This window comes from Aotus nancymaae, unplaced genomic scaffold, assembly GCF_030222135.1.
Source record: "Aotus nancymaae isolate 86718 unplaced genomic scaffold, 86718_ANA_hifiasm-v0.15.2.pri h1tg000036l, whole genome shotgun sequence".
NCBI classification, from domain to species: Eukaryota; Metazoa; Chordata; class Mammalia; order Primates; family Aotidae; genus Aotus; species Aotus nancymaae.
Genome location: NW_026988450.1, coordinates 60,948,114 through 60,963,410, shown reverse-complemented (window position 1 = coordinate 60,963,410; position 15,297 = coordinate 60,948,114). Strand labels below are relative to the sequence as shown.

General features: G+C 33.7%; 1 protein-coding gene across 1 annotated transcript in view; it reads left to right on the top strand.

Annotated features, from left to right (window-relative positions):
- The window catches only part of CSMD3 (CUB and Sushi multiple domains 3), a 1,293,678-nt gene that overhangs the window by 1,173,442 nt on the left and 104,939 nt on the right, over positions 1–15,297 (top strand). Inside the window, exon 45 of the mRNA XM_012443291.2 lies at positions 522–667. Within this exon, the coding sequence (XP_012298714.2) occupies positions 522–667 (146 nt within the window). The remainder of the gene's footprint in view (positions 1–521; positions 668–15,297) is intronic.

The following is a 15,297-nucleotide window of genomic DNA, read 5'->3' as shown; positions in this document are numbered from 1 at the left end:
CAGTGGGAGCATCACTTCATCCCAAATACCAGCCTAGGCAACATAGTGGGACCCCATCTCTACAAAAAATAAAAAAATTAGCCAGACATGGTGGCATGTGCCTGTGGTCCCAGCGGGAGGCAGGGGTAGGAGGATCCCTTGAGCCTGGGAAGTCAAGGGTACAGTGAGCTGTGATCATGCCACTGCACTCCAGTATGGGTAACAGAGTGAGACCCTGTCTCTAAATAAATAAATAAAACTATATTAAAGACAATGTTCAAATTAATAATTAACAACTGATTAATAGAACTACTGTAGGAGTTCTAAGAATTGTGATTTTAACAGTCTGTGATTCTCAAGACTGTTTCTGAAGAAAATAAAAGAGGGGCAAACCTCAAGCATTTAAAAGCATCAGCATTTTAGTAAAAAAACCAAAGACAATGTATTAATTATAACTAGTATGGGTACCTATATGCAATACTTTTATTAAACTTGGCTCAAAACTACTCCCAAAATCAATCTTGATCTCTCTTGTCTAATAGGGATGGACCAGACCAAAATTCACCTCAGATTGGTCAGTTCAGTGGCAATACTGCTTTGGAATCAGTCTACAGTACTTCAAATCAGATTCTAATCAAATTCCACAGTGATTTCACAACAAGTGGCTTTTTTGTGCTCAGTTATCACGGTTGGTATTATCTAAGAGTTCCTATTTTATTTGGTACTATTTAATTTGTCTTGGAAGAAAGTGAATGCGATATATATTTAACCAACGATTGAAAAAGTATTACAATGGGAAATTTTGTAATCATAGCAACTTTAGCATTTCAAACACATTTCCTTGCAAAAGATAACCTCTTCTAAGTATTCAGGGACATTAAAATATGAGCAAGTGGATATAGGAAATAAATTAGTCAGTAATTAACCAGTGGAAAATAATCATTTTTGCATGAAAACCAATAAAAGAGAACCAGCTGTTCACACTTTATTGCATGTAATTTTGAGACATCAATATATTTTTTTCCTGTACAAAATGTTTAATATATTCAACCTGCTGTGAATCTTTCTAAAATTAGCATTCAGTATCTTTATGCTTTGGATCATATTACTCATTCATTTATACTCATGTTTCAAAGCTGTGTCTATTCTAGAATCTTACAGTTTTAAGTGACTATTCCAGATCATTAAGTTCATAGCTTTTACTGCTGTCAAATAATTTACGTATAGTCTCAATTTTATTTCATTGTCCAGGGTCCTTTGTTCTTGGCTCTGTATTAATCAACTTAACTTTTTGAAAGGACATTCAGAAGGTTTCAAAGAGGTGTTTCTCTTATTTTTTTATCTTTATTTATTTTTTGCAAATAAGAAAATGGTTATCTATATTGATTACATCCTGTTATCTGCTATGACCATAGTCCCATTAAAACACAATCTGCCTCATATAACTTTGTCAGATGAATTCCATGAGTATTTCACAGGATGAATAATCTACTAAATTAAGTTTGCAAAATTTATATGAAAGTGTGAGGATGGACATGTGCTTTGCCCATTACATAATGTATGACTTTATATTTCATCTTTTTAACATAAAGTAACTAAATATTTGATACTTAAAGTTTATATTCCATGAAAAATATAGTAAATCAACTATGATCATGTTCAAAGGCATTTAAAGCACATTGGGTCTCGTAAGAAATTGATCATAAAATTTTTGAGTTGCTTAATTTGAGCACTTACCAGCCAATTAGATGGTAGCATATTCATTTCTCTGTAATGATTCACTGCCATCCATAACTGATGTGCAATCCAACAAAGCCAACTGAAAGGTCAGGGCCATATCACCCTGAACGTTCCAGATCTCATCAGAAAAGTTAAGGATTCAGTCAGACAACTTTTATTCAGACTTTTTTTTTCCAAAGATAATTTATTTGCCTTTTCTACTGTGTTGATCGTTAATGCTGGCAATTTGTGGATATAGCCTAAGGCTGCAATAATAGAATTATTGATTTGATAGATAACCATAACTCAGGAACAAATAAATAATCATTAAGACCAAAAGATGAATTAGTTGTCCAACTGTATTATGTACATTTTATCTCCGCAAGGATTCCTGCCTGAATTTTTAAAATCAGGTTATGTACTGCTTGAAATCATAAAGAAAGGACTATTCATTGAAGAACTATAAATAGTCACAAAATAACCCTATAAGAAATATATAATTAATTATTATAAAATTTAGGAGACATTTCAAAGGGAAAATATTATCAAAGGAAAGGATATCAGTGTTTTTTTTGTGTGTGTGTGTTTGTGTATGTGTGTGAGAGAGAGTGTGCACATTCATATAGAAAATATGTGGATAACAGAATGTATCTATACATACACACAAAGTTTTAGTGTGGATTTAAATATACACATATATGAATATGTAAACATGTATCATCATTTCAAAATATGTTTCACTTGACTTTTGCAGGTGGCTTTTGAGACGTGTAATAAAAATGGAATTGCTTAAGAATAAAGCAGATCAGATACTCATTTAGCACTTCATTTTCTATTTGACCTTAGACAAGTTACACTTTGGTGTTTTCTTTCCTCAGCAGTAAAGCAATATGATAGAATTGCTGAGAGGATTAAATTTCATATTCAACATATATAATTTACTCCAATTACTGGCATATATTAGGTTGAACCTATAAAAATGTTGGTCAAAAAATCCTTGGGGCAATTTTATATAGCTCAACTATAGAAATATTGTAATTGTTACTATTATCAGCTTGAGGAGAATTTTTGAGAATCAAAGATAACTGATAATATACAGATGTTCAGTAAATATCTGTTTCCTGTTGTTGTGTCAGTTTGCTGAGAATGATGGTTTCCAGATTCATCCATGTCCCTGCAAAGGACACGAACTCATTGTTTCTTATGGCTTCATAGTATTCCATGGTGTATATGTGCCACACTTCTTTGTCCAGTCTGTCATCAATGGGCATTTGGGTTGGTTCCATGTCTTTGCTATTGTAAACAGTGCTGCAATGAACATACGTGTGCATGTGTCTTTATAATAGAATGATTTATAATCCTTTGGATATATACCCATTAATGGGATTACTGGGTCAAATGGAATTTCTATTTCTAGGTCCTTAGGAATCACCACACTGTCTTCCACAATGGTTGAACTAATTTACACTCCCATCAACAGTATAAAAGTGTTCCTATTTCTCCACATCCTCTCCAGCATCTGTTCTTTCTGGATTTTTTAATGATCGCCATTCTAACTGGCATGAGATGGTATCTCAATGTGGTTTTGATTTGCATTTCTCTAATGACCAGAGATGATGAGCATTTTTTCATATTTTTCTTGGCCTCATATATGTCTTCTTTTGAAAAGTGTTCATATCCTTCACTCACTTTTGAATGGGTTTGTTTGTTTTTTCTTGTAAATCTGTTTTACTTCTTGGTAGATTCTGGATATTAGTTCTTTGTCAGATGGGTAGACTGCAAAAATTTTTTCCATTCTGTTGGTAGTTAGTTAACTCTAATGATTGTTTCTTTTGCTCTGAAGAAGCTCTGGAGTTTAATTAGATCCCATTTGTCTCTTTTGGCTTTTGTTGCCAATGCTTTTGATGTTTTAGTCATGAAGTCCTTGACTATGCCTATATCCTGAATGGCTTTGCCTTGTTTTCTTCCAGGGTTTTCATGGTGTTAGGTTTTATGTTTAAGTCTTTAATCCATCTGGAGTTAATTTTAGTGTAAGGTGTCAGGAAGGGGTCCAGTTTCTGCTTTCTGCATATGGCTAGCCAGTTTTCCCAACACCATTTATTGAACAGGGAATCCTTTCCCTATTGCTTGTTTTTGTCAGATTTGTCAAAGATCAGATGGTTGTAGATGTGTAGCATTGCCTCCGAGGCCTCTGTTCTGTTCCATTGGTCTATATCTCCATTTTGGTACCAGTACCATGCTGTTTTCATTACTGTAGCCTTGTAGTATAGTTTGAAATCAGGTAGTGTGATGCCTCCAGCTTTGTTCTTTTTAATCAGAATTGGCTTGGCTATGCAGGTTTGCTTTTGGTTCCATATGAAGCTTAAGGTGGTTTTTTCCAGCTCTGTGTATAGGGTCATAGGTAGCTTCATGGGGATAGCATTGAATCTATAAATTACTTTGGGCAGTATGGCCATTTTGGCAATATTGAGTCTTCCTAACCATGAGCATGGAATGTTTTTCCGTATGTTTGTGTCCTCTCTTATTTCCCTGAGTAGTGGTTTGTAGTTCTCCTTGAAGAGGTCCTTTACATCTTTTGTTAGTTGTATTCCTCAGTATTTTATTCTCTTTGTAGCAATTTTGAATGGGAGTTCATTCTTGATTTGACTCTCTTTAAGTTTGTTATTGGTGTATAGGAATGCTTGTGATTTTTGCACATTGATTTTATATCCTGAGGGTTTGCTGAAGTTGCTTATCAGTTTCAGGAGATTTTGGGCTCAGATGATGGGGCCTTCTAAATATACAATCATGCCATCTGCAAATAGAGACAATTTGACCTCCTCCTTTCCTAGTTGAATACCCTTTATTTCTTTTTCTTGCCTTATTGCTCTGGCTAGAACTTCTAATACTATGTTGAATAGGAGTGGTGAGAGAGGGCATCCTTGTCTAGTGCCAGATTTCAAAGGGAATGCTTCCAGTTTTTGCCCATTCAATATTATATTGGCTGTGGGTTTGTTGTAGACAGCTTTTATTATTTTGAGATATGTTCTGTCAATACCTAGTTTATTGAGAGTTTTTGGCATAAAGGACTCTTGAATTTTGTTGAAAGCCTTCTCTGCACCTATTGAGATAATCATGTAGTTTTTGTTTTTGGTTCTGTTTATGTGGTGAATTATGCTTATAGACTTGTGTACGTTGAACCAGCCTTGCATCCCCGAGATGAAGCCTAGTTGATCATGATGGGTAAGCTTTTTGATGTGCTGTTGCAATCGGCTTGCCAGTATTTTATCGAAGATTTTTGCCTCTATGTTCATCATGGATATTAGCCTGAAGTTTTCTTTTCTTGCCGAGTTTTGGTATCAGGATGATGTTAGTCTCGTAAAGTGATTTGGGAAGGATTCCCCCTTTTTGGATTGTTTGGAGTAGTTTGGTCCCAGCTCCTCTTTCTATGTCTAGTAGAATTCATCCATGAACCCATCTTGACCTGGGCTTTTTTTAGTTGGTACGCTATTAATTGCTGCCTCAATTTCAGCCCTTGTTATTGGTCTATTCAGGGTTTCACCTTCTTCCTGGTATAGGCTTGGGAGGGTGCAACTGTCCAGGAATTTATCCATTTCTTCCAGGGTTACTGGTGTGTGTGCATAGAGTTGTTTGTGGCAATCTCTGATGGTAGTTTGTATTTCTGTGGAATTGGTGGTGATATCCCCTTTATCATTTTTTATTGCATCTATTTGATTCTTCTCTCTTTTCTTTTATATTAATCTGGCTAGTGGTCTATTTTGTTGATCTTTTCAAAAAACCAGCTCCTGGATTTACTGATTTTTTGAAGCATTTTTTCGTGTCTCTATCTTTTTCAGTTCTGCTGTGATCTCAGTTATTGCTTGTCTTCTGCTACCTTTGAGTTTTTTTGATCTTGCTCCTGTAGCTCTCTCAATTATGATGATATGGTGTCGATTTTAGATCTTTCCTTGCTTCTCATGTGGACATTGCATGTTCTCACTCATGGGCGGGATTGAACAATGAGAACACAAGGATGCAGGGGTCACATCTTGGGGTCTGTTGGGGAGGACTAGGGAAGGGACAGCCGGGGGTAGGGAGTTGGGGAGGGATAACATGGTGAGAAATGCCAGATATGGGTGACAGGGGACGGAGGCAGGAAAACCACATTGCCATGTATGTACCTATGCAACAATCCTGCATGTTCTGCACATATTCCCCAGAACCTAAAGTGCAATTATATATATATATATATATATATATATATGTATGTATGTATATATATAATCTGTTTCCATGCCATATCTTATCTCACATTTTAGATTTTTCAAATAGGACATTTATTCATTAAATTTTATAATAACCTGCAAAAAAATTGCCAGAACCTAATGAAGCCTAATGTTTGAATCAACAACTATGGAGATTCCACCCAAATTTTAAAATAAATCTGAAGTTTGGGGGCATAGCCAGAGTTCATGTTAAAAATTGACTGAGACTTTAAATTTCTGTAGTGCAAATAGGACAATTTTCTTAAAGTGCTGCTTTCATCCTTACCTGCCTTTTCAAGAATGCATGATGCCTACATTAAATCTGAAGCTACCCTATAATCCAGTTATCTGATTCTTACTCTCCATCCCTACACAACTTCAGTCAGGTTGGTTGTCTCACTGTCTCCTGGAATTCCATTCTTAAATTATGTCTTCATCTCCATCATAACTACCCTTGGTTACTTAATTCATCTACAGTTCTTTAAGTCTTTTTATGTTAAGTCCCACGTTCTCCACTTCTTGATGATTGGAACCCATGGTGATCACTGTCATTAACTCTATGATTACACTTACTCTTCTTACTAAAATTTGAAAACTTAATTACAATATGGTGTATTGGTTTATAGGCCTTATGAGCTTATTAATAGTGAGTGTTTTTTGAGGATATAAATTTCTTGTTCTTATCTCTTTTATATTTTGTCATTGGCTGATTGTATTTTTGTCTTACAGTGTGTGTTTAGACTCTTTAAAAAGTTGTTTGCATTTATTTGAGCTGCATTAGAAACAACTTTTAAAAAGATAATATTTAGAATAACTAATGTGTAATTCTTAATTATATCCTCCTTAACAAAAACAAAAAGATATGCCAGTTAATACTAATTTGAGCTATAGGCTCAATGTCAAAATGAGATCTCATAATAGTAAAAAATTGGTCAAATTACTTGGTATTTTTGATAAACAAACCAAGTATATAATTCATTATAAACTTAATACTTATTTTAAGCTCACTGAGTATAGCTAATCTTAGAATGGTTTACTGCCTCACCAAGTTTTCTTTATATCCTCTTATTAATTTGATAACTACTTCTAATATCTTTTGCCTTATAATTCAGAAGTGGCTTCTCAAGATTTTTATATTTATTTTATAAGGTCGACAGCTCAGTATTTTTGTGTATTTTCTAAGATTACATTGATAATTTAAGTTTTATTTATTAATATATTTTTAATATGCTTGAAAAGAGAAGGAAAAAACATGACTTTTTTTCTCTAACCTAACTTCCTTTATGGAATCCATGCAGCCATCTGTCTTTTATAAAACATCACCTTCATAAAGCCTTTTATGATCAAAAAGAACATTCATAAAAAAGTTTTGCAAAATGAAAGTTCTCTACAATGAAAAAATAGGACAAGCGTAAATGTTGAGGCACTTTACCTCAGATAAAATATTTTTTTTCTCATTTTAGGAAATAATTTTTTCTCTCTTTGTGTTGCTATAACTATGATTTCCTAAGGTAAGAATAGAATTTTCTTGATATCTGCTGTAGAGTCAAGATGAGATTGGTTTATAATTAATATTCAGTCCTAATCAATGACCCCATAAAAGATGTTACCCAAAATAAATTTTAACTGCATGTTCTTTTTGCAGTGACTTTGTATAATCATCACTATATTAGTGGTAGCTTCTATTTATTGAAAATTTAATATGCTGAGCACTGTGTTAGGTGCTTTCCATGTATTATTGCTAATTTTCATAATAACCCTATAAGGTAAGCACTATCATCTTCATTTTAATAATGAACAAACTGAGTAAAAAACCAGATAACCCACATAAAGTCAGAAAACTAGTAAGTAGAAGGGCTGGCTAGAATTCAAAATACATCTGTCTGACTGCAAAGAATGATCTCTTTTTGAAAAATCAAAACAACAACAGCTAAAATTATTGTATTCTTAAGTGCCAGCCAATGTTCTAAGCTGATACTATCTCATTAATAGACTATATTTAATGTTATATAAACCTAATTGTTCTTTAAAATTTAGTCAAAGTGATTCTCATTTTTAGCAATATGATGGGTCATCTCATTTTCTCAAATACACCTCTTACTTGGAGCTTTAAGCTTCTTATTGTTTCATTTCCCTAAAACCTATGAAGTAGTAACAGTACATTGGTAGATTTATCACAACTCAGTGTACTCTGCATAGTTTCTAAAATCTGCTATGGTCACTGTGCCAAGAAAAAGGTCTTATTGAGGTCTGACTTATATCAGTCAAAATAACCAGGAGACTAGAGTATAGCCAAAATATATATTTACTAATTTAATACAGAAGTTATTTTATGGTGTTTAAGTCAATTATCCAGAACACGTGACTGTCTAGTATCAATGTTAGGGAAACTCACTTTGTATGTGGAAGATTTTCTTAGCATAATATGATTTAATAATTGTATTTTCCATTATTTTCTGTTATTAGCACATTTTCTGTTAAAGAATGAGTTGATTACATAGTGACTCATTATTTTTAAGAAATGTATTTAAAAGGCCTGTAATGTGTTTCAGGTCATCTTTTATGGTTGTGTTACTTTTACAATAAATGCTGTATTTGGAAACAAGTATATTTAACTTCACAAAGTCTCATCCTAAAAGAGACTGCTGCAGATGTAAGGACAGGCTTTATATAAAGCATAAATCACAATCGCCTTTAACTGTGTGACCCCTTTGCCTCACATAACCTAAAGACCTGACCTCCTTTCATATTTTAATAACTAGAGCACAGAACCCATAAAAGGTTTTACTATTTGATGTCCAGAGAGCATGGGGGGTATGGACATTGTGTAATTTTGTGTGTGTGTGTGTGTGTGTGTGTGTGTGTGTGTGTGTGTAAAATGAAGTGATGGAGCTAAAAACCAAACTGCTATAACTGTTATGGGGAAAAGAAAATATCGTTTACTATTACTTAATTGACTTAAATGACTACTTAATTATTACTCAAATGACTAAAAGTCATGTCAAAATTACTATCTTTTGACACTTCACTGTATGGATATGCCCATTGATAAGGTATGGTATTTTATTTTCTTAAATATCTTACTTTCTGTTGCCTCCAGCCAAAGACTGTTAGGAGCATAATGTCTGTTAAACAAAGCTAGATTTATTAACTCATGATAATAAATGAGACAATATACGATGAGGGACTCTGTGATCTCAGCAAAAGTGTGTCAAGAGAGGCTCAAGAGAGGCTTGATATGGGAATTTGACTGTATAAGATGATTGTGAGAAGGGTCCAAGCAAGCATGATTTTCTTCTGGATTGGATGCTGTCAGAAAATTGGAGGAGTTTTATGATTGTTTATCTTAATACTTCCTTCCTAGAAGGTGGAGGGAATGGAATATACCTGTATAATTAGTGTGGAAATACTCTTCATGAATGTTAGCTGAGATGGAAGGCTGTTTGTCATTTTGATGGTTTGAACAGTGTTCTTGTTTTCTGATTATGACTATGGAAAGGTCTTATTTCTGTCTTGTTTTAACAAGATCAAAAAATTACCTTGTCTAATGTTAGTTTTCAGTAAAATTGTTTAACAGAAGACAATGACCTATTAATTAGAGCCAGGTCTGTATGCCAGGGAACTCAACAACGTAGAGAAGGGGCCTTCGGCACATTATTTTTCAGATTTTTAATGGGTTCAGCACTAAGGTAGGATACCTTAAATTAGTTGTCTGCATGTGGAAAAGACAATTCATGCAGCAAATATTGAAATATTCTTACAGTAATTCAGGAGATATCCCAATAGTTTTGTTTCCCAATAATTTTTGTTATTTTTTTCCTAGGGAAATAACAGGAATCACTTCTTGTTTATTGTATTAGTCCATTCTCATCCTGCTATAAATAACTGCCCAAGAGTTAGTAATTTATAAAGGAAAGAGGTTTAATTGACCCACAGTTTTGCATGGCTGGGAAGGTCTCAGGAAACTTACAGTCATTGCAGAAGGGGAAGCACACACATCTTAAATGGTGGCAGGAGAGACAGAGTGTGTCTAAATGAGGAACTATCAAACACCATCAGATCTCATCAGAACTCACTCACTATCATGAGAACAGTATGGGGGAAACCACCCCCATGATCCAATCACTTCCCACTAGGTCCCTCCATCAACACCTGGGGGTTAAGAGGATTAAGATTTGAGGTAAGATTTGGTTGAGACGCAGAGCCAAACCATATCATTGATTAATTTTCATTTCTCATGCTAGAAACTTTATTTTTCTCATTTCTAAATCCAAATAAGCATTTGCTCTTGATTCTAATATTCTTCCTATGGAGGCAGAGAAACAGACTGATTATAAAATATTAGCGGTGTGAAAGTGGTATTTGTAAAGTAATTTAAACCCTGCTGGAACATACTTCTGTGGTTCATCTCAACTCACTGGCAGGTTTTCTGGGAAGTGGGAAAAAAAAAAAAAACAAATTTATCATTTTCTTCTCTTCATTAAAACTAAGGTAGCATTAATTTCAATACACTTAGTTCTGCTTCAAGTGAAATGGCTTAAGCTTATTTTAGATAACTTTAAAAATAACACTGCTCAAACTCCGTAACAGAACATATGATTATCAATGATTTTTCTCCCCTGAATCTTCCTCAAATCATGAGATTATCATACTTGAACTAATCTGGATCAGCACTGAAGTACACTGGGGCTTATATAAAGCTTAGAGTTTATAAGGGAACATACAACATTATTTCTGTTCTCTGTAAGGAATACTGTGTCTTTACCTGGCAGAAAGGTTATGTGCTTGTGCTTTTTTTGGTTTGGAGAAGGAATGGCAATTTGCCAGTGTTCTGTTTTTTATTTTTTGAAGAAGCCTTTAATAGTGCGTTGAATGGAAGTAGATACATGCAACATACTTTTCTGGAATTGGGTTGGCTGTTTCATTGCAAACAAAATAGGAAATTAAAAATAACAAAACACTATTGCCAGAATCAAACCTTAAACCAATTTCAAGAAGCATATTTGTTGGCTGAGGAACCAGATATCTATGCACATTTGAACAGAAACAGAGAACTATTTAAATAATAGACTTCCTCAGAAGATACTGACATGTGGAATACGATGCTCTTATGTAGTTGTTACTGGTTGTTAGATAGTAAATGGTGTTTAAAAGTTGGTGGAGCATGTCAGATAAAATGATTCTTCTAAAGAGAACACATATTTAGTTCAAATGTGTATTTTTAAAGTGCAAATATCTATTTTGTGCAGCTTTTCTGTTAATGGCCATGGCTTCAAACTGTTTGTAAATGGAATAATCTATGAAAAGCATGGACTAAAATATATGCAATATGATTTAAAATTTAGATGACATAATTTATATGATTTCATCATTTCAGTTCCACCAGTAACTGAATGTGTAACTTTGTCTAACTCATTTCACTTATTTAGGTCATCTTCCTATCACCCCCTAAAGAGTTTAGGAGAAATGATTTCTAGGATAATTTCCAGTTTGTATATGATTTTAACCTGTGCAATATTGGATATATTCTTACCAGACCTGTTTATTTTCTTTCAGAGTAACCAAAGCATATATTTTATACAGAATGAGATATTTTCTTAATTTGATTTGTTATCAATTAGTGTTTCTTAAGTGATTTCCAGAGCACTGTGCTAATAGTTTTGAGACCACAGACACTTATATATTATATAGGATGTAAAATGTGTTGCTAAACTCATAGATTTCATATTACAGTATAACATCAATATAAAATAAGTATATCCAATTCATTTATTTATTTATTGAGACAGAGTCTCACTCTGTCACTCAAGCTGGAGTGCAGTTGCACAATCTCAGCTGACTGCAACCTCTGCCTTCTGGGTTCAAGTGATTCTCCTGCCTCAGCCTCCCAAGTAGCTGTGATTACAGGCTTACACCACCACACCTGGCTAATTTTTGTAATTTTAATAGAGGCAGAGTTTCATCATGTTGGCCAGGCTGGTCTCAAATTCCTGACTACAGGTAATCTACCCTCACTCAGCATCCCACAGTGCTGGGATTACAGGTGTAAGCTACTGTGCCTGACCAAGAATATCCAATTTAAATCAGAATAGAAACAAGCAAGTGGTTAGATATATTCTGTGAAGTCATATGGGTGCTTTGAATGACCCATTGTCAGGAAGATCATGCCAGATTGAAGTTATATGTGTATGGAGCACAGACATCACAGCAGAAATGCTGATGCTAATATTTGTCAAACATATTACCAGTTAAGGGGGAATACACTCTCCCCCTTAACTGTCTGTTTGAGATGAGATAACTGAAGCAGATTTATGTCTTTTTGAGATGAGATAATTGAAGCAGATTCTTAGCAGTTTACCTAAGGTTATGGAACTAGCAAACAACAGACCAAGATTTGAACCGTCAGTCTGGTCCGTCAGTCTGGTTCCAGAGTAAATATTTGATCATCCTGCTTTCTGCACAAATATAGTTATTAATACAAACTGGATGATGTATATTTTTTAATGATGTTGATTGGTTTGATAGAAACATCTTCAGAAAGAGAAGCAGAGCTATACAATGTTTAATTCCCCTTTGTTCCTTCAATTACAAAACATCTGAGGCATCACACCTCAAAATCATTACACTCTTTTCTTTGACCAACGAAAATAGCATGCCTCAATTATATTCATAATTCTATAATTGCCAAATCAAAATGTCCTTTATAAATAAAAAGTGAAAGTTAAGAAAAGCAGAAAACATGAATGTTTATGTTATTTATTTGTGAACATCAAATATCTTGAAGAAATGGAATCCCAATTTGATATCATAGTGGTTTATTCTTATTGAAAGATAAGTTTAAAATGTGCCAGACAGTATTTCAAGTGTTTTGTATTTGTAAACCCATTTGATTCTCATAACTGCCCTTTGAGATGGCATAAAATAACAACTATTATTATTATTTTACAAATGAGAAAAGCAAGGCAGAAAGATAAGTAACTTGCCCAAGTTTTCCCAGTTTGTCAGTGTTCAAAACAAGATTTGAACCCAAAGAGCCAAAGATTCTAAACTATGTCCATACTCAATATCATAAGAATGGGTTACATATTATACATATATATATATATACTCATTCATATATTTGCATATATATAATATGTATACACACTAATTCAGCATTCATTCTTTCATTTCTCTAGCATTCAGTCATTCAGCAAATATTTATTGAATGCTGCTATGTGCTGAGCTCTGGATTATGCCCTAAAGAGTTAGCAGTTAATAAGAAAAGCAAAAGTGCCAGCTTTCATGGAACTTACATTCTAGTATATAAAAATAGATAATAAACAAATGTAAAAAAGTAGATAGTAAAGAAATACATAATTCTTACAGATTGTGAAAATTGCCAGATTGTGAAACAAAGTTAACTGCAAAGGATCAACTTTAGGTAGCATTAATAGTGAAGACATCTCTATTTTAGTCATGTTCAAAGTTATAAAAGAGCTAGGAAGATACATTTCAAGAAAATAAAAGAGAGACAAAAGTAAAATTATATAGAACATAAAGTTTTAGGTATATTATCAAATATTAAGCTCTCAACCACTTGAGAGCTCTGTTGATTCAGTAATGAAAAAGACTACAGTAAGTATTGGGTTGTAGATAGACAGGTTTGATTGTTTTGAAATTTATTATTAAAAATGAAGAGGTGGTTTAATATTTTTTGAGAAGTGAGAATGACATGCTAGGTGCGTGATATGCCACATATCAGTGGCATTTGAATTTTAAGTAGAAGAGATAAACTATTTTTGTTTATTTGAAGCTAAAAATATAAGCTGATTAATAGGCAGAGATGAAGTTAATTAGACAAAGTTACAAACCCTTGACAGTCATAATCAAGACTTTTAATTTTATGTGTAAGTCATTTGGGGACACTATGATGTTTTGTAGAATCTGTCAGCAATTCTTTATTTAACACAGCACTGCAATATAGACTCTAACTCTTGCTATCCACTCTTGTCCTCTTCTAATTGTGTGTGTGCCTTTTAAAATAATTCTGACTGTAGCAAGAATGATCTTTTAAAGGATAATTCTGACCACATTCCTCTCCGACTTAAATCTTTTTAAAGGTCTGCCATTGGTCTCAACTTAAAATAAACGAAATCCTGAGGATTATACAATCCTGTCTGATTTAGCCCCAGAATTTTGCTCTTTTCCATCTGTCCTCTCTCTCTCCAGGGCTATCATTCCTCTCCAGAAAACACACACACACACACACACACACACACACACACACACCCCTTGCTTCAACTAGTTAATTTCTACTAATTAATTAATATCGTTCTCATCAACTGTTAGCATGTATAGAGCAGGCTTCTGTCTGCTTTGCTCACCTTTGCATTCCTAGCACCTATTATGGTTTCTGGCATGGGCGTATCATAGGAGCTCAATAATAACTTATTTAATAAACAACTAAATTAATTGTGTTAGGTATTGTTGGAAATGCTAATACAATACAATATACATAAGCTATACATGGAACATGATCCAATACATAAAACAATTCAACACAATAAAACACTAAATACTAAATATTATAGTGACAATTTCTAGGCTAGCAAGGTTGCCAAAAACAAAGGTGTGGGTAGGAAATGAACATGGCAAATACAAAGGACCCAGGAAATTTCAGCTGGATAGAGCAGACATCTTGTATGAGGAATTGGTGAGAATTAAGGTAATGATCTTGCTTTATCTAAGATGATAAATTCAATTGGTAGGCCACAAAAATCCACTGTAAATTGATAATAGGGAAATGACAGCAACAAAATGATATTCCAAACCAGATTTATTTTCCTATAAATCTGGGAGACAATGTGTCTTAATTTTATACAGGAACTTGGTTCAGATACTGGATGTGTGAATTGGGCAAATAATTCAACCATTATGAAATTTGGTTTCTCTTCTGATAACATGAGTATATATATATATACACACACACATGAGTATATATATATATACACACACACACACACACAAGTATATATATATATATACACACACACATGAGTATATATATATATACACACACATGAGTATATATATATACACACACATACATACACATATTTTGATGTAGCATTTTAATGATTAATGAAATAGGTATATAAAGGACTTTTCAAAGTCCTTTGTACACAGTGGATTCCAGGTAAATACTGCCTTGATTCTCCTCCACCACTTCACCGGATATAAGAAGGGTTGTACCAGGGAGACACTGAAGATAAGGAACATACTATAGGCCAACTTAATAACACAGGTATATTAGTTTCCTAGGGCAGCTGAAACAAAGTACCACAAACTGGTGGCTAAACCAGCAGAACTTTAT